The 24,135-nt window shown below is 46.5% G+C and overlaps 2 protein-coding genes across 3 annotated transcripts in view; both read right to left on the bottom strand.

Moving 5' to 3' along the window:
- RNF130 (ring finger protein 130) overlaps window positions 1-11,749 on the bottom strand; it is a 45,530-nt gene extending 33,781 nt beyond the window's left edge. The window contains exons 1-2 of one of the 2 annotated variants that reach the window (XM_067305148.1): window positions 11,341-11,740; window positions 588-782 (exon numbers count right to left, since the gene is read on the bottom strand). In XM_067305148.1, the coding sequence (XP_067161249.1) occupies window positions 588-782; window positions 11,341-11,704 (559 nt within the window). In that variant the 5' untranslated portion in view covers window positions 11,705-11,740. Of the gene's footprint in view, window positions 1-587; window positions 783-11,340 lie in introns of both variants that reach the window. The other variant, XM_067305149.1, reaches the window with a different exon arrangement.
- A 4,206-nt stretch (window positions 11,750-15,955) lies between these two features.
- FLT4 (fms related receptor tyrosine kinase 4) overlaps window positions 15,956-24,135 on the bottom strand; it is a 61,170-nt gene continuing 52,990 nt past the window's right edge. Inside the window, exons 27-30 of the mRNA XM_067304771.1 lie at window positions 23,224-23,363; window positions 22,330-22,450; window positions 21,449-21,534; window positions 15,956-20,048 (exon numbers count right to left, since the gene is read on the bottom strand). Coding sequence (XP_067160872.1) covers window positions 19,829-20,048; window positions 21,449-21,534; window positions 22,330-22,450; window positions 23,224-23,363 — 567 coding nt within the window. The 3' untranslated portion in view covers window positions 15,956-19,828. The remainder of the gene's footprint in view (window positions 20,049-21,448; window positions 21,535-22,329; window positions 22,451-23,223; window positions 23,364-24,135) is intronic.

The following is a 24,135-nucleotide window of genomic DNA, read 5'->3' on the forward strand; positions in this document are numbered from 1 at the left end:
CAGCATCATTCCAGACTAGCAATAGTCTAATTCTAGACTATTTATTTACTTTGAATCACTAAGTTTTGTTGATTCCTGTACAGCATCCATAAAGACACATTGCAGAAACCGAACTCTGTAAGCTGTCGTAGAAAAGCACACAAGCTCTGATTTTGGTGCAATTGTTAACCTTTGAGACACCCCACCGTAAGCAACCAGTCATGCTACTATAAAAATTCTTCAGGTACAGATGCTTTGTAAAATTCTAGACATTCTGATACATAGCGTTAGCTTTTTGTCTTTGGCAAGGTTTGAAACACACGACACCTAAGATTTTAGGGACATCTACTCCCCTATCCCCAACACTTCTGTAACCCCACTGCAGGGGAAAGTGTTCCTCACTGGTGAAAAAGTACTCTAGAAGAAAAGAATTTCTTTCAGAACTACAGGCTTACTTCACTATACTGCATACACATAAACATCATTAGAGAACAGGCTGTTTCAAATAGTATTATTTGTGCAGTGCCAATAGCACTTTAGTTATAGTCTAGACGGCAAAAGAGTACTTGGGGAAAAGGAATAAAAGTGGAAGAGACTATTTTATTTACCTTGATGAGTCATAGTGACTGGTTCTTCACTGGATATATTGTTGTAAATGACCACAGCTGTGGCATTATGTGAAGCTGCTCGCAGTATTTTCTCTCTAAACGTACAGTTTCCTCGCTGTAGCAAAGCGATCCACTGCTTGGTGTTTGGTGGAACTTGGAAACGTGTTCGAGGGTCACAGCCCAGGCGATCTGCAACTGAAATTGGAGATATATTTACACAACTGGCAGTTTATTCCAACAGAAAAAGAGAGGAAAAAAAACCCCAAACTCCAAGTGTTGCTGAATTATTTAATTGGTATGTACTAGGAAGCTACTGTTCTCTGGTTAATAAAGCCTAAAGCTAACTGCATTCGTAAGAAAGTCTTCTTTAAAAAACAACCTCACACACTGAAAGCCATGAATACATGCCCAAGAATTAGGCTCACCAGCATAAGCTATTTTTAACTCTAGAGCAGCTAGAACAGTGAATTACCATTTGAATCAATACCTGCCTACAGGCTGAAAAACATACGAATATGGTTCATACGCTATAGGCATTTAACAAACAGCTGTTTTATCAGTCCTTCTGGGTAGTACAACATTTTTTCTTTTTAATGCAGTCATAAAGATCGCTGCATGGGAAGTACAGCTAAACAAAGGAGGTTGGAAAAACAAGATTTCAGAGCAGTTATCTGCCACGTGCAGACTACTGTAAAGAGAGGGGCGATATTAAAAGCTGATCTTGGGAAATCTCAATAGCCAACATCAGCTTTTTACAGATGCACATTTTGTCTATGACAAAGTGCAGTCAGATTCATTAGAGAAACAAACCATTTTGGAAACATGAGGCACCCACATTACTAATACTACAAAGGAAAAAAAAAATTCACAGAAATGGCAAATGCCAAACATCTAATTTCAACAGCATGCAAACCCGTTTTCTGTCCTTTGCGATGCTGTAATATATCCTGGAACAACCCCAAAGCCACCCAGACCTACATACTAAAGGCACAAAAGCAACGTGGAAGATGCCTTTGTGTTACAATAGCTGAAACCGATGAAAGATGCTTCTGTTCAAACACCTGCAAACTTGCAGTCTAGTCAAATACATTGAAGGTTGCATCACTGAAGGATTTCAGAAACATAGAGCCAATTGTAACTCACAGTACAAACATATTTACCCTTTCAAATGCTGAAAGCATAAGCATCACTGGCTACTAAAAATGGCTGGAATAAAAGTGTTTTTAAGAGAAGTAATTTCTTTGAATAATAGCTCTGAAAGCCGTTCAAAGTTCATAAGAGTGATTCAGACGAAGTATCCCATAAAATTTTCCTTTTAAAGTGGGTTTTTCAGCACAGACTATGGGATTTCAGCAAGAGGTCTACTCCTAAAGTAGGCAGTTTAGCGTATTAGCTGGAAGCAAAACAAGAGATCTTTTTAAGTGTTCTCAGCTTAGCACAGCTCAGGGTAAAATCTATGACACAGGAAATTTAAATAATGAAAGGATCTTCACTGCAACAGGAAAGAAAATCTATTCTTCACCCAAAGACAATTAGTGGAGATGAATCTATACCATAACAATCTTACAGGAAATCACTGCTTCTCTCAATTTGAACGAGAAACCCCTCTCCCATCCCACTGGAAGGAGGGTAAATAGTCCAGATACCAGCAAGTATTTTTCACAGTTGTTTTGCAAGGCTGTATTAAGACATTTCCGACACTAAGAGCTATTTGCTGTATTTTTATATTTGCACGTTTCATACAGAGTTCAGGGAAAATCTGAAATAGAGGTGCTTAAAGTAGAATTTTATAGAGTATTTTCTTCCATTATAGTGGCATTACTTTAATCCCTACGGAAATTGCTAACTATCAGTGCTCCACACAGAAGCATTTCTGGAGTAGTAGTGATGGCCACCCTGAATAGCAATTATCATAGGAGCACACTTGCATTTCAACGGCACTTTTGTAGCTTGACATTATAGTTTTAAGTTAAAAAAAAGTGCCATTCTCTTCTTAAAGAAGAATTGTTCTTTTTGCAAAACCATCACAGGGCACATGCGCCAACAGCCAGCCTTGACAGACTCTGCTAAGATAAAAGCAGTTTGCTTTTTAATGCATGCTTCCCACTCGTTCAGAACATTTCCATTTAAAAACAAGGGAAGGTAAAGACACCAGCAGGCTAGAACAAGAAGTTTCTCAAGCCTTGATAGTTAAAATCATATCCTTTCTCCTGCGAAGTCAGATTCGAGAATCTCAGGTGTGAAACGCACCCCTGAAAACTACCATTCGGTAAGCAGGCAAATTCCACAGAACCTCCCCAAACTGCTACAATTAATTCAGAAGAGAAAAACTACGGTCAACATCAAATTTACCAAAATAAATATATGGGCTGGAAGAACAGTAATCCTAAGGATTTTGTATAGTTTGTTTCAGTGCAATCATGTTCAAAGCTAAAATATGGAGTGAAGGAAAAATGGCAACAAAATAATGGGTTATTAATTAGAATGGAAATGGTAAAAAAAAAAAGAAAAGCAAAAAAAGGTAAGAGACATCCTGAAGGAAGGTAGCATTCTGAAAAAGGTGTTATATAATCCAGTCTTACAAAAAGTTATGTAGACATCTTTACATTTGTATAGCTTGAAGTTTTATATATGCACTGACAGAGAAAGTAGTAAGAGATAAAACATAGCATCTCCAGGAAAAGTAGGACAAAATTTTCTACTATAGTAGAGATTAAAGTCTCTTGTAGTTGTGGACAGAGCTACAAAATGTTACTGGATAGATCAACAAGACTGGAAATGAGATTAAGAGATGCAAACTTTCCAGATGTAGGCTAACAGATGCTACTAACACGCATACAGCATGTTATTCCTGATTAGGTGATTCAGTATGTCCTGATGAAGATTTGATCAACATCTTACAATATTATTTTAGCATTATTCAACTAATATAAAACCCACTAAGGAAAATCTTTTAAATAAACCTGAACAGAGTGACTGCAAGTCACTTGAGATTTAATATGAAATCACAACTTGCTTTAATATCCTATTTACACTGCACAAATGCTAAATAATCCTTTTACTTTTAACACAGGAAAATTCAGGCACAATAGTGGAAAGTCTGGGTTTGTCTGTTTCTTAATTGGCTGGATACATTCCAAAACAAATGAAATTCTTATAATTGTGCTCACTCTTCTAGCATAGTGAGTTGGCTAAAAACCATCTATTATATACCTAAAGAGCCAGACACATAAATTGGCATCATAAGGGACATCGATAAATGAACAAAGTCAGCAAGAACCATCATCAATAGCTCTCCATTACCATGTCATCGATGCTCTGTTGTCCAAAGTCCACTTAAGATCTAAAAGACTAGGACTTATAAGTATTACCTGGACGATGTCCATGTCAGAATGAAAAGCAACTTCACATTAATTTAAAATTATTCTAATACAAATCACTTGTACAGAAAAAGATATGATCATAAGTCACTCACGTCATTTCACAGTTGCAGAAGATAGCACACAGAAAGACATCCGAGTATGCTTTCCTGCAGGTGTGTTACTGCTCATGCTAATTTGAAGTGCAGGTTATTTACTCTGTCTCTCCTTTCTCCACATCTAGTTGTGTACCACAGACATGTTGGCAAAATAAAATTTTCTTCTCACAAATAAAGTGTCAAATTCGCAAAATTATCATTTCTTCAAATTTAAAAGGATTATAATCTTCAGTGATATCAAACATTTACCCTTTTCTGCTTCAGCTGTGCTGCTTTTGGTGACTTTCTTACAGCAAGAATATAGACTGAAATAATATTTGCTATGTTCTTTTCTAGATATATTCCCATTTTGCACAAGGCAACAGAAGAATACTCAAACACAGGTGTGTGCCCTTTTCATGCTGGAGGGTGGTCTTTGTTATCAGGATTGCGACAGAACCCATGGCAGAGATCAAAGCTAATATAATCAAACGAAACACCCACTTTTTTCCTAGGTGTTCTAATCTAGCAAAAACAGCACTACCCATTACCAGTTTTATTACAAGTAACCAAAAAGGCATTACTCATTATCAATCAAAAAAGGAATTCTGAACGAACCTTCATAAAGTTACAGGCTCTTTAAAAAAAGCTAGTCTCACTTATTGTAGTTTCTACTCTCATGTGAAAATCTAAGGTTTTTCTAAAATATGGTAATAATTCAAGTGCTGCAGGTATACCAAGTCTCAGACTCAGTCACAGTCCAGCTGCTGTGAACCCCTACCCCCCAAAAAATCCCACCAAAAACGTGTGGAGAACTAGAAAATTTTATCACAGATAAGAGAGATAATAGCTCAGTTCGTTTTCTGCTCATCCCAAGTGAGAAATACAAAAAAAACCCAAAAAGCAACTCTGCCAGCAGTTCACGCTTGGATTTTATTTAGGTGGAATGGCAAGGTTACCTACTTGAGGGCACACCTATGTCTTTTTAGAATGCCCTGTTTCATTTTAGGGAAAAAAAAGTGTTGCCAGCTCCTCAGCGCTGGGTGCCTACGAAACCATGTGGCTGCTGAAATGGGCTAGTACAGGAAGCGAGGTAAACTACTTCCTCCAGGAGAGTTGCTTCTGATTTCACAATAAACTTCCTCCTATTTCACTTTCCATACCAAATCGCACAGAAACGGATATGAAAGCAAGTCAATAAGATGTTGAGCATCAGATAATACAGACAGCAAAAAAGCAGCAAGGTTTGATATTTTAGTTTGAACATCAGATCTGCCTCTGTTAGAAGAACTTTATTGGTAGTAGTCTGCAGGGTTAAAGAGCAGCATTTTAACTCTGTACAATTTTGTTTTAGATGATATCTGCCTTCCTATTGTGAGCTCTTACACCACAGAGCAGCCTCCTTGCAGGAAAAGGATCAGCTGTGATTTAAGCATCTGCAGGTTATGTTGCATGTTCGTTCCCGGCTTCGGGAGAGCTTCAATTTCCTCTCACAAAACGCACCCGAGGCTTCAGCCTGCATACAACTGTTTATCCTTAAGCATCCTCTAAATTCAAGAGTGTGCAATTCCTGCTGAAGAACTAATGCTTGTGACAGCATTTTAGGTATTCACGTGGAAGAAGTGTTTCATACTACAGTAGATCCAACCAGGTTCCCTCAGCTGCTGAAGGAGTTTTGGCGAGCTTATGTTAGAACAGTAACAATCCTTCCCTTCCTGATCTTTTTGCAATTGCTTGAGCAGGGCCTTTAGCCTTCCACCTGTAGGAAAGATGGCCATGGTTGCAAAGGAAATTAATAGGCCAGTTGTCAAGAGTAATAAATGCTTTGTCAGAAGTACACACCTGCCAAAATGTAGACTTTCTGCTTCTGAACCAAGACTGGGTTTGCTTTCCTGCATATACTGCCTGTGCATGTTGTTCTTACCCTGCTTGCAACGGCGCTGGGCATCCGTCAAGATGACATTCCAGTTCAGTCAAACAAACCAACCAAGGTTGTGGTGTTGCCTGTTAGCAAGACTTTGTCCACTTTTCACAGAAAGGATCAGTGCCATGATCCCACACTCTAGGCATTAACTAGTTTATTTCATGCTTTTTTTTCTTCTTTTTTTTTTAAGGTCAGATCTCTTGCCGAATTGCCTCTCAGCTAATACTCTATTTTCCTAGGCCACCACCAGTTGCCATAACTGGTCTGGCTCAGATACCTGTAGGAAAATCATTGTCAAGTCTGACCTTCAATCACTGTAATACAATAGATGGAGAGAGACCATCAATTTTGGGGGCAGCAGGGGGGAAGGTGTGGAAGGGGAGGCAAACCAAAAGACTCACTGTTGGGAAAAACAGCGCATGGGAGGACAAAGAAGCCCCAGGCAGCCTGCGTCCTGAAGCGACCACATCTCACCCTCTAGCAGACGCCGCCCAAGCAGGTACTACGCAACACATCTGACTGGCAAAATACAGACTTGTGTAACACTGATACTACATACTGCTAAAAGTTCCGGAAGAGGAATTTAGCTGGGATATTTATACAAATAACACAGCAGCATTGATCCTTTTCTATTTCAAGCAAGGGTAGTAGTATGTGCTGTCCAGTTAGGGTTTAGTATCATACATGCAATAAACGATCTTTTCTTTCAATACAATATTTGCATTAAAAATAATACAGTCCTTATTCAAGCCACTTACAATTTCTGCTTTTTACAAGTTGTGGCAATGAGTTACATAAGACAGCATTTTAGTTTCAACAGCTATTTTAGGCATCTATGCCTTTGACTAAAGCTGGGTCTAACACTAAGAGAAGCTCTTTGAGCAAGAGCTAATCTTATTTCAGGGGACGAGTTAAAGAAAAGAAAGCAATGTAGCTTATAAGAATCTCGTAATAGTTATGATTTAATCCTGGTAGCTCAATGAGTATAATGCAGTTACAGCTATAAACTCCCATACAGTTTCAGTACCACTTAATGGCTACTGTTTAAGCTGGATACTGAGGCAATGGTAAGGAATGTATACATGGCACAAGATTTTTCTGCCACTACTCTCCATTTATTAATGCATTTGCTTGTTGCATTTTCCTAAGGCTTACTGTTACAATTTCTGGGCCAGACACAAACACAAAACTGTCAGGATATTACCAAAAGCTTTGCAGTTACCAGGAAACCGTCATCTTAAACCTTCCACAGCTAAAACTTGCTCACATAACATGTTTTTAAAGTGTCAGGTGCTAGAAAATGCTCTAGTTACAGTATCACGCACAATATATGCTTCCATTTCTAGTCTTGTGCCAGTATTGTTTCTTTCCCACTTCCACCTTTTTGCTCATGTGTTCTTTTCCTTCCCAAAATTCTCCATCCCCTTGCCCCCACAGCCCTACTACTCCCTTCAGCACAGTTTTCCCTTTTCTCATGTTCTTTCTCCAATTCAGCTTTCACACAACTGTCACCTTCAGCGTCCAGTCCACTCCTGTCCCCGCTTACCCTCTTGCTCCTAACCTACTGGCTCAGCGAGTCTTAATGTTTTCAAGTTTGGCTCCGAGTCTGCTGTTATTTCGCTTCCTATCAGTCCCACCTCCAGTCCCAGCCATCCTGTCTACTTCCCTGCTACCCAATCCAGCTCATTTCCTGCACAAAACCTTGCCTTCCACACTGTCTCACCATCAGTAAAGGAATCGTTAAGAATAAACTGGATCGAGTTTCCCCGTCCTCAACTTTGCACCAAACCCAGATTGATTTGAAGTAACCCATAATCAACAGTTACAGTAGAGTCCTGTTCACTAGCGATAACATTTTTGAGGAAACTAATCCACAAAGCTCTGTGCAGTTTCCATCAGGACTTGTTAAAGTGATTTTTTCAATGACTTGTAGCGTGGCTTGCAATAACAAGAGGAATATCCCTGACAACTGAAGTCAGCACTATGACTTCTGTCTGGCACCTAACTCCAAATGCTGGAGATACTAAAGCTACTAGAGTAGCATAGGGTAGAAAGCTTACGTGGTGCATGTATATGCACTTTTACGAAAACGCATGTAGCCAGTGTGAAGAGCTTTGGCTGAAATGGCTAGTTTCACAAAGTTGCAAAATAACTGAATAAAGGACTGAACCAGAAATGCTGGGTCACCTTAGTAAGAGATGATATAAACCTGAACTATACTACCAGAACAGTTGTATTAGAGGAGCATCCTACAGTATCCGTAAGCATCCATATCTAGAAGCAGTTTAAAGCTGTCTTCTAACAAGCAATTATTTTAAACTCATGAAAAAAGACTAGCAAGCTAGAGGAAGTAAGAAAAGGACCTAAAAGTAGAAGAACGGAAGAGAACTTAACAAGGAAACTGCAGCTGCTGTACATTTAATGTACTTGGAAAGATGTGTACACGAATGCTGTATTTACATCCAGTAGCCAACAGACAAATCACTCAAGCTACACGTTCATAACTAACATTCACAAATGGTCATGTGAATTACTACCATGTCACTTCCAGAAGAACATGGCTTTCGAAACCTCATATCAATTTCATACAGGGTTCTATAAAAAGAACACAGAAACAACTTGTTTTAACACACGTATTAAGATGACAACAAGCTTGAAATTAAGTAAAGAAATTCTGGAAAAGAGATTTAATTTATTCTGTACTGAAATTCAAAGGATGACCAATCACATGGGACTCTAGCAACTCCAAAAGGTAGCATATAAAATATATTCATATCAAAAATACATATTCAAGAACACAAGTTAACAATCCTATGAAGCGCATCACAGCTTGTGTTATTACAAACGCTGTATGTTCAACAGCAAATCACTGGCCCCAAATCCTGAAATATTAAACTCATTTGCTCCCCTGCAGGCAATGAGTAAGGGATCTTAATGCAGCATGTCAAGATGTGACATTAAGGACATTTCAGCCCTTTAATACAAGATGCCCCAGTCTGCTCCAGCTAATAAGTCACCCATATTCACGGAAATTCCAAGGAATGCCCCATGCATGGATGAATACCTGACATCAAAACAGTTTCTGCACTAAAGTATCTACAAACATAGGTGCTAAAAGATACAGAGGCCTTTTCTTCTTAGCGTACGTAAGAACTGGGGAACAGGCAGACAGACCATTTACTGTTCTAACAGCAGAGGCTTCTGCTAGCTACTTGAGTTAAGAGCTATTAAAAAACATGCATCTTCCAAACAAGATCTACAGCAAGATTAACTGGCTGATAAAAGGGTATTACACCAATTCCTGACAACAAGACAGCACTGTCTCTTATCCAATCCAGAAATAAAAAAGCAGAATATAAACATAAGATTCCTAAGTGTGCAAGAACATCTTAACTAAAAGCATAACACATTCTAATCTTTCCTACTACATGAAATTTTTGAACCACATGAAGTGTCCTGGCAAAATCAAAACATATACTGTAAAACAACGTATATAGAACAATTCAGAAGAATTTTAAAGGAAGACAACTGCTGCAGTGTTTGCTTTAACAGTCTTCTGTTGACAAACTGAACCTCCTCAACAATTGATGGCAAAGTTTTAATGATCACAGCATGTCAAAACTGCAATAATTCAGAGACCTGCAACTTCATGATTCTTACTGTGCTTTCTCACTGGAATTATTCATCATATTATACTTAGCAGTAATGTATAAAAGTGCTGTTTATGGATTGCTGATAGTGTCATTTAGCTCTTCTCTCACTGTTAGCTCCCAGTGAAACCCTCTCAGCCGCTACCAGTGTTTGAATTACTCTTTAGTGAAGACCCCATTGGAAGAGATCAGAAAAAGTTATAAAAGCAGATTAAACAGTAATTAATTCCAAAATTTTTTCTTGATAAATAATGCAACTACTAAAGGAATAAGTGATTTGATACCTTTCATATATTTAAAGGCAGCAGTTTTAAAAACCCTCAGAAGTGTCACTTATTATAACAATGTTTGTTAGATGCCTAACACTTTCAGGACATCCTTGATTTCCTATGAGGTTCTGGGGTGGTGGTGGGGTATTAAGTGAGGTACACCAGGAAGCAGGATAAGAACGAAAGACTAAGCGTATCTGACGATAGCTGAATTTCTGAAAAAGGGAATGGTAAAGATAAGATTTGAAATATAAGCGAAAGTTATTTTGCAGTTGCCTTGCTGAAAGATTTTTTGCTTCCTCGTCCTTCTCAAAAAATATGCTATTTTAATATGTTCTAATTAACGCTTCCTAAAGCTAATGAAACAGAGCTTCAATGAGACCAGCAAGCATGTGCTGAGGCACAGCCTGCCTCACATATACTAAAAGCTTAGAACAGGCTGCCTGGCAGGATCTGTTTTGTTCTGAAGAAGCATCAAAGTATTTTCCTGATCTTAAGATTTGGTAAATTCTCAAAAGCTTTTAATAATACAGTAGTTGTGTTATCATTTCTTTTAAAAACTCTTAAGTACTCACCACTTAGAGTCTAGGTTTAATTGATTATATTATTTCACTTAATGCTATCTTCAGAGGTTTATGGTCCAGAATACATGTCGGGACCACTGCGATCCATCAAATCATCCATTTCTTAAAGATGGCAGTTTAGATAATCTTGAGGAGGGTTTTCAACATAAGAAGATACTATTAGAACCACATTACTATGACTGAAGTGACTGATTTCGTTTTAGAAAGGGAAGAATCAGGATAATATTCTCACTTGTTTTAAATTAGTGTTTTCTATAAATGTATGCCTTAGGTTTTATAGAAAACAATCAATGGACAAACAGCTTCACCATAATGAAAATACTTATTTAAAAGCACTACACAATGTTCAGTATCTCAAAGGTGAGCACATTTTGGGTTGGACACATGAAAGTAACAGCTCGATAGCTTCAGTCATTCTAAGTGCTGATGGAAAGAATAAAAAGCATTTTTAAGAAATGCACACTGAATAATCATGATTTTATGCAGCTGCAAAAGCTCCAAGCCTTCTCAGAGCCATCTGTGACAGCGAGATAGGTGTACAGCTGTTCGGGAATTCACGGCAGCGCTCTAACCAAATGCAGTTAACTGTAGCTAACAACTCTCTGCAATTAGTTTGGGAATAACACCTACATCGCCGGCTACGACTAGCGCCCACTCGGCTGCACGCCGAGAGCCGCGCAGAGCGGGCGCGAAAGCCCGCGCCGAGCCCGCGGGGTTTTGTTCCCGGGCAAGTCCTTGCTCCCCTTTCCGCCGAGGCTCTCCAGGAAGGTCCGCGAGCCTGCGGCCACCCGCCCCGTCCGCGAGCGAGCGAGCGCCCGAATCGGCCCCCCCGAGCCCTCCCCGGCGCGGCGCCCCCCCCCCCCCGTTACCTCCGTTGATGGGCACCGGCGCCACCAGCAGCCCCTTGACCTCCACCTTGGGCGAGTCCTGCCCGTAGCGGCCGCGGTCGAGGCGCAGCAGCGTGGGGCCCGGCCGGTCGGGCTGCAGCACCGTCACGTTGATGAGGGCCGTGTAGTACGCCTGGCTCGCGTTGTCGGCGCCGGCCGGCCACAGCCAGCAGTGCCAGAGCGCCAGCAGCAGCACGGAGGAGCGGCCGTCCCAGCGCCGGCCCGCCCGCCGCGGGGCGCTCATCGTCAACGCCGGGCGCCGGCGGCCGCTGGGCCCATCCGACGGCCCGGCGGCGGGGAGAGGCCGGGCGCGGGCGGCGGCGGGAGGGGGCGAGCGGGGGCTCATGCCATGGGAGGAGCCAGGCAGCGCGGCGAGCCCCGCTCCGCGCCCCTCAGGGCGCCGGGCTCATGCCGCCCGCCGGCCGCGCCGCGCCTCACCGCGCCGGGGCAGGGGAGGCGGCGCCGCGGCCCCCTCAGCGCCCCGCGAGCAACCGCCGCCGCGCTCGCCGCCTCGCCTCGCCTCGGGCTCGCCGCCGCCTTAGTGCGGCGGGCGCCGCGCCGCGCTGCCCCCGGCCCGGGGCTGCCGCCCCATGCTCGGCTCCCCGCCGCGGCGCCCGGCCGGCCCCGCGCGCCCTCCCGCAGCCGCGCCGCGCTCACCCGCCGGCTCCGCGCCCGGCGCCCCGACTGCAGCCCGGCGCCCGCCCGCCCGCGCGCTCCCCCCGCACGGCGCAGGCGCCCCGCGCCCCGCCCCGCGCCACGAGGGCGAGAGGCGGCACCGGCGGGGGCGACGCGCCGGCCGCGCCCACGGGCGGGCGGGGCCAGCCGCGGGGCGGGGCTCCTGCCGATGACGTCACCGAGGGGCGGGGCGATGGGGAGGCGGGCCGCCATGACAGCGGCGCCTTGCGCTGGGCCTGGGGATGCCGTTAAGAGCCCTGCGTGTAATGGCTGGGCCAATTTCGGTACTTTACAGACATCTAGGAGGAATGCTTGGCTGTAGCAGTTTTCTTATTCAGGGATTGAGGTGTAAGCACAAATGCACAGCCTGTGCGTAGGGAGCTCCCGTTGTTCTTCACCTTCTTCAGTTTTGAGAGCAGGAGTGCTGCTGGCCATCAAGAAGATACAGGAGGGTGTTCAAAAGCACATCAGAAATGGGGCAAAAGTGCTGTATGTGTGAAAGAGAGGTGGCACTATGTTCAGGCTGTCCGACTAAAAGGGCTGTTAAGGCAGGAACAGCATGGCTACTATACTGGGATCTGACTACTGCTTCCCATTTTGGAGTTACTTATTTTTGCAGCAGTTAAACAGGACATCTTACAAACACTCAGCTGTTGTTAATAAATATTAATCCCATGGCATACTGCAAAACAGGACTTGATGAATTACCATCTCTTTAACTAACATCACAATTTTAAGATTTTGAGCATCTTCATGACCAGAGAAGTAACAAAACAGTGTAAAGGCCTTCCCAGATCTTGAAAGGCAAGTCAGGTGAAATTTATTTATGGCAAAGAAAACAAGTTCTGCCTGGCTGTGGTTTAGGATACTTTCTAAATTTCTGAGCAAATAACTGTGCTGTTGTTCTTCTGAGATACGGTCTCCCTGGTGACTTTACGAGCTGTTCGGGAGGGCCTGCGATAAGCATGGTGTTTAACCTCAGCATCTTATTAAACTATTCTCTTTTGGAAGGCTTTGTAGCTTATCTGTTTTTGATGCACCTGGTCACATATGCATGCAAGATAACAGTGTAAAAGCACATTCAATTTATCTCATTTACCTGCAAGTAGGGGGTCTAATCCTGCCCTTGGAGGCATCCTTGTCATTTCCAAGGAAAGCAGCGGGCTTTGCAAACCTGTATCTGTGAGCAGAATTGGCCCGTGGGGCCTGCTAAAGGCATGCAACTTGTGGCATTGTAAAATCCTCCGAGATGCTGTTTATGAAAAGCTCTGTAGAAATGTCAATACAATCCAGGAAATGTTTCTGAAGCAGTAGCTGAATGCTCTGCTTCCACTTTTTTTTTTTTTTTTTTTTTTTTGCCCTTCTTGGTAAATGCTGGGTGAGGAATCACATGTCATTAATGGCCCCTCAACATTTCACCAAACTTTTCATCCCCTACTGGGGGACAACTGGAGGGTGAGATCATGGCAAACAGTCTGATAATGCTCTGTGCAGAACATGTTTCAGAGCTGTCACTCTTGCAGTGCCAAGAGTAGTTTGATTTTTAAGGACTAAGCGTTCTGCATTGTCTTGATGCAAAGTCATATGTTTTACTGCTGGAATGCCTCTTTTTTGGCCCAATCCTCAGAAGGGACTGGGTTCATCTCTGCATGGGCTGAGGCAGGGACAAGAAGAGCTGGCTCAGCAAGGTAGGCTAAACTGGGTCACCCTGTGTCTCTGGTTCAGTAGGAGCACCCGCTCCTGCCCTCCATCAGCTTCCTCTACTGTCTTGGGGCCAGGATATTCCCAAAGGTTGCTGTGGAAGCGGCACAGAAGTGGCAGGCAGCTGTGCGCTGGTGCAGCAGGTTCCTGCAAGGGCATCTTCTCCGGAAGCTTGCCTGATAGCAGCCTTGTGCCAATCCGGCTGCTGGCCGGGTGCTGCAGCGCGGTGGGGAGGGCAGATGGAGCATGAGCTGCTGTTTGCGCTTCCCTAGGAAGCATGGGCTGGGTGAAGTGACTATCAGGATGTGGTGGTTCTTACGATGCTCAATATCGGTTCCCTTTTCTTCATCGATTCTCCCCCCCCTGCACAGAGGTGAGCAAGAGCACAGGGAAGAATATTTGGTGTAAAGTGCTTGGACCTCTATGGATTTCATTACTGTGTCTACTTTTTTTTTCAGAAGGATTTCCAAGCATTTTCAAAAACATTGATTATAACTCATATCCCCTGGGGCTGAACAAAACTTTTAATGGCCAGGCGGTGAAACACTGTCTGAGGACATGCATGATGTTTCAACAGGTCAAAAGACCCAGACAGCCAACTCACAGTTCCCTTTTCTGAACACAAGAAAGTCTGTGATGGTCCTTTCCTGTGGGTCGTGTTTCTTCCAGGGGATAGACACCCGGCTCCTGTGCGTGAGTCCCTTTGCGAGCACGGCACGGCTGAGCCCGACTCCCCAGGCCACCCCACCTCCCTGCCGGGAACGCAGGTGGGTCGCTTGTACAACGCCAACGGCCACATACGCTGTCTGCTCTTCTTCTGGGCCTGGTCCCAGCCTGGCAGCAGCCGGAGAGTCAAAACCCTCCAACTGCGTGCAGCTTCCCTTTGCTCTTTGCCTCCCTGCCGCGTGATCACTGCCACAAGGGGCAAAGGGTGCATTAAAAAAAAGGGGTGCTTCATGATCAGAGCGGCTTCAAGATCCCCATTGCCTGAATGGGCAAGTTGCTGGCTAGGGAGAGGAAGGTTGAAAGGTGCTTTGACTGCTTTCGCTGCCCTTGGGGTAGCAGAGCTGAATGAAGAACAGGCAGTGGAAGGCTGAGGTGGGGTTTCGCCCCGCGCCAACACGTGGGGCACGGCGACACGGCAGCCACCTCTGCCGCTGGTGGCCACTCTGCAGCAGCCCCTTTTCCCACCGGCCAAATGACACTGGGATCTGTGCAGCGTCACCACGAAATGGTCGCCTTTCAGCCTGGCTCCTGTTTTTTTTTTTTTTTTTTAGGAAATGATCGTATATCCGTTTATGTTTCACTGCCCGCGTTCCTCGGGGCCTGGGTGCAGGACGTTTCCCTCAGCCCTCCCCGGCACTCGCTCTGGCCTCAGCCCCTCCTGCCGCCGGCAGGTTTCACTTCTTCCACCGCCCCCGTCGCCCCCTCCCCGCCCTCAGCCCCCCACACGCGGCCCCGCCGCCATCTCCTCGCCCTCAGCCCCCCACGCGCGGCCCCGCCGCCATCTTCCCGCCCGGCCTCTGCCCCGGCCCGCGGCCGCCGCGCCGAGGGCGCCACCTAGGGGGGCGCCGCCGAGCCCTGAGGCGGCGGCGACGGCCCCAAACAGCCTGGGGCCGAGCTGGAGGCCCTTTGAGGGGGGTCGGAGGGCGAGAGGGGCGAGGGGTGATGGAGGGTGAGGGGCACGGGGAGCCATTTGGGGGGTTGGAGGGTGAGAGGGGCGTGGGGGGACGTTTGGGGGGTGCAGAGGGTGAGAGGGGCGTGGGGGGATGTTTGGGGGGTGCAGAGGGTGAGAGGGGCGCAGGGAGCCGTCCGGGTGGCCTTTGGCTAGCCAGGAACTGGGCCCAAATCCCCAGCAGAGACCGGGAGGGAGAGGAGCAGGCCAGTGGGGGCAGCTGCGGGGCGAAGGGCTTGGACGCGGGGCCGCCGGCTCCTGTCAGCAAGCCGAAGCAAAGTGTATCCGGCTTCGTCATGAGAAAAGGCTGAGCTTCATCCTGGATGGAAATGCCACAAAGCCCAGCTGTTTCCTAGAGGATGTGGGAAATGCAAAGGGGCACAAAAGTAAATGTAATAAAACCGAAACGTGCTAATTGCTTGGAGTTGCCTTTGGAAGCGGGGCCGGACCCGGGCTGCCCGGCACAGTGCTTGGAGCCGGCCCCGGTGCTGAGCAGCGCTGCGGGACCTGCGGGCAGCGGCAGCCTCCAGACACAAGCGAGCAGGAGCAAGTTATGACTTTATTCATTTTCACATTTAGATATTACAACAAAACTCTTAATGACAAAGGGTAACAAGTACTATAGGAGGAGAGGAAAGAAAGCAGTGTTCTAACTGGTTTGATATATAACCGTGAACTTCCAGAGACAAGACTCCAGGCGAGTTATAAAAACTCACATACACACGTCGGTAAGAGAAACTCGCACATGCAAACACCCAAAAACTCTCACCCACAAGACACTCACACACACACACTCACAAACCACACTTTTGTATTCACACATAACCCATAGTAACCTACTTGCATCAAAGGCAGCCCACTGAAACATCGAATGCTGCTGTAGCAACAACAGGTACCAGGTTAAAATATTGCAATAGAAATGAAGTGTTACTTGACACACAGGTTCTTCTTCAGAAATGTATGTGTATGCATGTGTGTTTGCAAATGGGGGACCAATGTTGCTCAAACACTTTGCTGTCACGCGAGAGGAATGACCTCTCAACACCAATAAATGGTGAGGAAAAAGGAGACTGTGGGTAGACTGGGAACAGTCATTTTAAAAGAGGATGATGATAAATAGCTTAGCTTCAATGCTGAGTTCCAGTAAAAAGCCCAAACAAAACAGTGCGTTGTGAACGGAACAGGCACAAATATCGAACCCTGGGTTTTAAAAGTTGAAATACTCTCTTGTCGCTGTGGAAGGACAGACAACAGTGTTGCCTTGCATCTCAAAACCAAAGCAGACCAGCTTCATTTCATGCTCAGGCTTGTCTGAATAATGTAAAAAAGTGCCAGATATAATGTAAAGTGTGATTACTTAAAACTTTGGTAGTTTCAATAATCACAGATGGTAGCAATAATGTGGGAAAGAGTATCGGGTTTGTACACTCTAATCTTACTATACTTTTAAAAGAGTGAGAGTACAATTGTCTTAACAACTTTCCACTATCCCACACTACAATTGTTCTTCATCATCAGGAGTGTCTGAAGAGGAGTCAGCATTTGCTCATATTATGGCTGTATTGTTCCTGCAATGCTGTTGATGCGGATACAATGGGAACTGATTCCCCCCACCCCCCCATCAAGATGGTACAAAATAGTATAGAAAATGAAACACACTTTTGTGGAGTTGAATGATTTCAATGTTCAAAATCAGATGTCACTCCAGCACTTTCCCCGAGGGAAGCAGGGGATGTTTAACAATGGCTCTAATGAAGTAACCCTTCTCCACAGTGATGCTCATGAGCAATTTACAGCTGAACCTAAAGACAAAGTGCAGCTGTCCTGACTAATTGTGAGCCTTGACTGCCAGCCAGAGCGCTCGGATGCCTCTGTCCCTGCTCTGCTGAGGAACACTGCCAGTGCCCTGCAAGTGCACAGGTTTGCCAGTACGTTTCTAAAATGGATGAGGACTTGTAGCCACTTTGGAATTCTGTTTTTCATCTGTTATTTAATCTATAAACATCTTTCTTAGGCCTTCTCTCAGTTGGAGCTGCGTGTCCAGGCAGAGGAGAACTGTCTGTGAAGCACTGGAAACAAGAGAATCTGGGTCCTAAGGATGCACATTGCCAAGAGAGCGGCCTGAATTTTGCTCTGCTGTCTGTCACCTTCCACCTGCATGAATCCAGGCAGGAGCCTTAGCAGCACTGGGCACATACAGCCTCCCTCTGTCAAGGGAACAACACAGTTTAAAACCAGAGCAGGGTGAGGACGGGAGAATTTAGCCTGACCTGCACCCTGCTGGCCGTCCTGCTTTCCTGAGTCCTGACACCTACTTAAAGATGCTCAGACCCCTGGCAACTTGGGAGGATGCCAGAAGTCAGGGAATTACTTGCCACATGCAGTTTTAAATTCCACACCCCCGAGCCAACTTGGCTGAAGCTGGTCCAGTTTTGTGCTTCTTTTTTGCCATGGAAATCACAGCCATGTCATCCTGCTGACACAAAAGGGAAGGGGACTATTGGCACTCTGGTTCTGTGCTCTACACAGGCGTAGAGAATCTGAATGACAGCCATGCTTTTCCCATATGCTAAATAAATCTTCCCCCATTACACATGTGCAGAGAACTATAATTAAGACTTGGGAAAGTCATCCATAAGGACTCACAGGCTCATGCCAGGAAATGAATAAAACCCTCTGCCGGAAGAGAAATACAGTTTGGGAAAACACTGTGTCTGCCGGGAAACACAACAAAAAGTCCAAACCAAACCTTTGGCTCTGAGCACAGAGGTGTGGCCTGCAAACAGAGCTCCGTGGTGTTGAAATGCCCTGGTGCAAGGAGCTCTGCCAGCCTCCAGCGTGTGGGAGAAGATGACAAGCTGTTCAGATGAGCCTCTCCACTCAGACTCCTCCGGCAGTGATGTAACCATGCTCTGCGACTGAGCTCTTGGATTATGAGCAGGATGGAGAGAAGTAGGTGGAGAGTGATGAGGCAGCAGCACAGAAATCTGTTCAGAGAGGCTGCGGAGGTTCCCCAGAGCTCTCAATTCATGTGGTATCCTTTAGAAACAAAAAGCCCAAGCGATGAGACTGTTTCTCAGCGAATACGTGTTGCTCAGTCCCCCAAAGACAGATATGCTGTGCTGGTAGCTCTGGTGCAGAAACTGGAGAGGTGCCTATGGGGCAGCGATTGCCTCCTTAGAGCTAGGGGCTGCCGGGGAACCAGGGCAGCAGGAAGAGTCATGGTGCAGACGTGTTCATCCGGGAGAATCAGGGCTTGAGCCATAGGCCAGATGCTGCCCTTGACTGTGTGCACAGCAGTGCCAACACACAAGGCGACGCAGTCTGGGGCACCTCATTGCTGCAGCTTTGTTCCTTCCATTGTTTGTAAAACCCTTGCGGCAACGCGCAAATAAACATTTCACTCCCTACCACTTTGATCCTTTTCCTTTTAGCAAACAACCCATTTTTGCTCCATGTTTGGAAGCCAGCTGAAATTAACACAGTTTTGCTTTAATTTCTCACTTGAGCAACAAATGATCTCAACACTGCTCTGGGAGAAGGGGGAGGCAAGAGCAGCAGACCTGTGAGCAACCTGCTCCCAGGGCTGAGTATATAAAACCCTATTTTGCACAGGGCCTATAAAAAGAGTTGCTATTTATTTGTCTCACTGGGAGGACTGTAGCCATCAGCTGATGACCTACTCGGCACTAACTGTGTTGAAATGGCTAAAATAATCTCGGTGATGAGGCAGAGTGACAGGGCCCCCCAGCAGAGATGTGGTGTGGGTGTTACTCACAGAGGAGTCGGAGAGGCTGGGTGTACGCTGGCACCTGCCCAGGATGAACAGTGTGTGCGAACATTTACAACGATCCCTTGGGATGTCTCCATACACCTCCTCAAAATGTCCTGCTCTGGCTGCTGATACCACTAGGGATTTCTTCCCTTTGATTCTGCTCCCCGGCTCAGCAGCTGACATCATGAATACAGGAGGAGGAAGCAATCCAAGGAAAAACACTGAGGCTGCACACCAGGAAGAAACTTGACTAAGACGGATCTATTTATATCTGACCTGAAATGGGCTTTCTGAATGGGAAGCTGATCTGAGTGGAGGCTGGATGCTGGGCAGAAGGTGCTGTAGTGCTGAGCACAGGCACCCACTTGCTGGCGGAATGCATCTGTCTGAGCCACAGGAATAAAAGAAACCCAAGGAATCAGCGAGGTGCTCTCTCCAGTCCCGGCACGGAGAAGCTGCAGCTGGTGGTGCTGTGCGGGCTGTTGTGCTGCAGTCCCATGGAAATCGGTGTTCCCCGTCCATCCAGGGTGGGTTCCTTGCTGGAGTTGGGTCTAGGTTGAAGGGGAAGCTGTGGGTGGCCCTGACGACACACCTGGAGGGTGAGAGGGGATGCCTCGGCAGGGCGCCTTGGGGGCCTGACGCCGTTAGTACTGCTCGGAGAAGAAGGAAGCGTGGAGAGCAGAGGGACTGGCCCCCTCTCCGGGCGGGGTGCAGCTGCCGTCCTCAGAGTGTTCTGACAGCTCCCCATATTCACTGTTGTAAAAAGTCTGGCCTCCGACCTGGGACCCATACGATGGCTGACATCTGCCCCGCAGGTCTGACTGTTCCCCTGGCAGCTCCGCTGTTCGGCTGGGCCCTTTACTGCTGTAAGGGAGAGAGACACAGAAGGTCAAGCCTGAGCAGTCCTGCAAAGTCTCTGTCTGGCCTAGAGGGATCCCAGTTTCAGGAAGCATCATCTGCTAACAGCAGAGACAGGGTCAGGAATGAACCTACACCTCCACTTCAAAGCACAGCACCAAGCTTCGCTTAGGTAACTAAGCACAACCCATATATGTCATGAAAATCTGTACACAGCCCTGCACTGGAGTTATGTCGGCTCCTCTGGATGCCTCTGGGAAGCCCAGTGAAGGGTTGGGACCCCAATGAACAGGGAGAGACAAGATCCATCACCTGAATTGCTCCTAGACCTGGTACCTGGCAGGAGTAACAGAAGCTGACACAGACCCACAGCCTGGATGAGGGAAAGCAAATGAAGGAAGATGATGGAAAGGATATGGAAGGAAAGCAGCAACCCTGTCCCAATGCCTGCCAACACCAAGTGATCAGCAGGAAGCTGCAGGAGTGACAACAAGGATGCATTCAAGGAGAGATTTAAGAAGAGCAGTGTTTACTGGGGAATGCGATGTCAGGTAGCCCCCAGTGCAGGAGACAACGGGAAAGTGCCTTAGGGAGAAAAGGGCAAGAAGCAGATGATGGTCTGATACAACAGCAGATGTGGGCAAAGACAAAGACCAGTTTGAACGATGCGGGGAATAAGAGGAGGTGAGGAAGAGGCTTGGGACCCCCGATTAGGTACTGGCCTTGTCTGTGCATGAGCTGACATGGCTCACTCAACCCACTGTCACAGGGATGAGGTCCCAGCCTGCTTTGGCACCGAGCAGAGATGAGCTGGACAGGTTCTTATCCAGACCTCAAGCCACGATCCATAACACCCTCAGCCCCTGAGCACTGTCAGAGCAACCTGCTGGACTCAGTACCAGCGCACAGGAGGTCCTCAGGTCCGGACCATCCCTCCTGTGCCATGTCGGGGCCCTGCAGCATGTGGGACAGGGCTGGAGCCAACTTGACAGGGCCAGGGGAACCCCAGGTAGGTGGCAGCCACATGGCCTCGGTCTTTTCCACCTACTACCGCTTGAACAAGTCCTGATGCACTTCACTGGAGGATGTCAATAAGTAATAAGAGCCCTATTAACACCGTCACTCCAGTATGCCTTAATGGACATGTTCCATAAGGAACATGTTTTGGTCTGTTGAATGGGCACAGTTTATGTTTTGAAAGCCTAGGAAGCAGCACGAGCAGGTCCATTCGTGATATGCTTTGCCTCTCGTTAACATGTATATGGATTTAACTGGCTCAGAGTCCACAGCCCTGCTGCTGCTGAGAGCCCCAAGAGGCATGACCTATGGGAAAACACCAAGAACTGCCTCCCAGTCTCACTGCCTTTGGCAGCAGGGAGGTCTGAGCAGCCAGACTTAAGGAGTACCTGAATCCACCTTCTTTTCTGTGTCGGTTTTCTATCCTCTCAAATTCCTCAGATGCCAGAACCATCCCACTGTCTGTCTGATTGTCCTGGAAGGAAGCAACAGGAGTTATCAGTAACATCCCTGTCGACTGATCAGACTGGGAAGGGAGGTTGAATCATTCATTCAAAGCAATGGAATCATTCAGGAGACCATATCATGCGTGTCTGAGGTGGGAAAAGGATGTAAGGGCATTTTATCAGCATGCTCCATAGTCTTGCTGGAACTGGTTTTCTTATGTGCCTTTGTAAAAGCAGCGCATTCAAAGGTAGGATTTGTGTATTCAGTTCAGTGTCACTTTTGGGGAAAAGAAATGCTCCCTGCTGGAAGAAGTGTTATGTGAGAGGTGAGATTTTCCTCTGACACTATGGTGGGACTTAGGTTTTGCCACCGTCAGAGACGTAAGTGCCAGCCCAGTTCACAGAGGCTGGGAGGGCCCCGCTGACCACTGCTGTGTGGGTCAGGACAGGGGAGCTCCAGGTGCAGACAAGCACTCTGGTTTTATCTAGTTCTGTCTGGATTTCAGTAGGCTTAACCAGGCCATGTTTACAGATCCGAGAAGGGTGATGAGCATACTCCTCTCTGAGGTCCTTTATAGGCCTCGCTTGCAGATCTAACCTCCCTGTTTCACACTTAGACAGTACAAGCTGTGCTGTAGAGAAACCCTTATATGTCAGGTGGAGAAATGAATGTGCACAGGACTGGACAGGACTGAACAGGAATGACACAGACAGATTGACATTTGATAGGAGTGATTTTCCTCCCACAATCTTAACAGTAAGGTGCCAGGAAACAACGGAACATTTCTTTGTCCCCTGCTCAGTCCCACTCAGCCGCTACTCACCGGGTGTGCCTTGTACATTGTATGTGTCATGGGAAACTCTTCAAATGTCTTTATCCTGGATGGACACCTGATCTGATTTCCTCCCGTCAAACAACCAGGGAATGAGACGCAGTTGTAATATCTACCAACAGAAATGCACCGTATTCAGTAAAACCAATAGAGGCAGTATCTTGAGTCCGGAACGAACAAGAGCTGAACCCATCGTTCCCTCACAGTAACCAATGTATGCAGGGATGTGCATGACCCACAAGATGGCTTTTGGGAGGGGAATGGCTTTAGGCATCTTGCCCCCATACTCCTTCTGCAGTGGGAAGCACCCAAACAAATTTCCCGATTGAATCCAGCCTAATTACTTCTCTGCTTACCCACAGATAGGGCTATTGACACACTCCTGGACAGCCAGGGTAAGTGTAGAGCAAGAAATCTGCTGTACTGCTGGCATCCAGTTACCCAAACTGAAAAGGTGAGTAATGTCTTACAGATCCCAAACATCACACTGTGTCCCAGCTCCCAGGAGACTAGAAGCCTAGGCCTAATTGTTTGGGTTATTTAGGAGCAGACAAGGTAAAGCCCTTGCTCTAGCAGAAGGACAGAGACTCAGCTGACACATTCTTTCCTCATCTGCCTAATGGGCTGCGATGCCTTTAGTGGGATGTGATGCTCTGGCTGTGCAGCTGGAGGCTGCACATAGGCTCAGACATCAGGGGCTCTTGCTCATCAGCAAAGGAAAGTGAATAAAAGCAATAAGCTATGGCCTAAATACTTGGCTTAGACCCGATCACCTGGGATTTGTCCAAACTCTCACTACTGGTTTCTCCCCATATCCCTCAGGCACCCTTACACCCTTACTGCCTGCCTGCTGGGCGCTCTCTGCCCTTTCCAGAGGGGATTCACCTTGCCGCTAGACTGTGGCAGCGTATCCTCATGTCAAAGTCCTCTTCATCTGAGTTTTGCTGGACAGAGGAAGGCACCTGGGAGAAACCATCATCTTCCGAGCTGTGAGAGTCGTTCAGCGGGATGTAATCCTTTCCTTCCTGGTAGGAGGAAGAGTGAGTGGCTTCACAAGAAGGGGAGGCCTTTCCCACAGGAAAGGGCTCTGCAAACAGAAGCCATCAGAAATGGGGAGGAATATTCCTATTATATGTCTTCTGTTTCTCTGGGACAAAACATCTACCTGGAGATTTCGGTGCCCTCTGCAAGTGTTGCAGGTACGTGGAGGTGTGTGTGAGCAGGAAACAACTCAGTCCTACAGCACCTACAGTTCTCCAGCTTCCCCAGCTAACCTGTGTGCGCCTCTTGTGTTAGTGTCACGATATGGGGACGGAGCGCTGTGCTCCAGAGGCACGCCACTGTGGCTTGGCTGTGCCTGTGCTGGGATCCAGTGCTGAAAGGTTAAAATCAGGGGGAAAGGATGGGACGCTACTGATATTTAAGCATTTAGCTGTCATCTTCTAAACCAGAGCATAAAGAAAAAGTCAAAATCAGAGCAGCACGCTCACTGCTGTTAAAAGTGCTGGTCAGTTACCATGTGACAGTAATTAGTAACATTTTCAGAGAAATCTGTATATCTGACTGCCTGTAACAGAACAGTTGTTTGGTTCACATGGCCCTGACATTTAGATCTGAAGATAGAGTTTCAGCAAGCCTGGTGAAGTCCTGGTTTCATTATGCGGGCGTAAGGGAGGCAGGAGTGCCAGGGCCTTGAGTCAGCTGAAAAATTTCAGATAGTCATCTGGGGATTAGGATGGAAATACTGGATTGACGACTGAGAGGGCACCTGCCCTGCATGCAGTGGAGCTATATCAG

The sequence above is a fragment of the Apteryx mantelli genome, chromosome 14 (assembly GCF_036417845.1).
Source record: "Apteryx mantelli isolate bAptMan1 chromosome 14, bAptMan1.hap1, whole genome shotgun sequence".
Taxonomy (NCBI): domain Eukaryota; kingdom Metazoa; phylum Chordata; class Aves; order Apterygiformes; family Apterygidae; genus Apteryx; species Apteryx mantelli.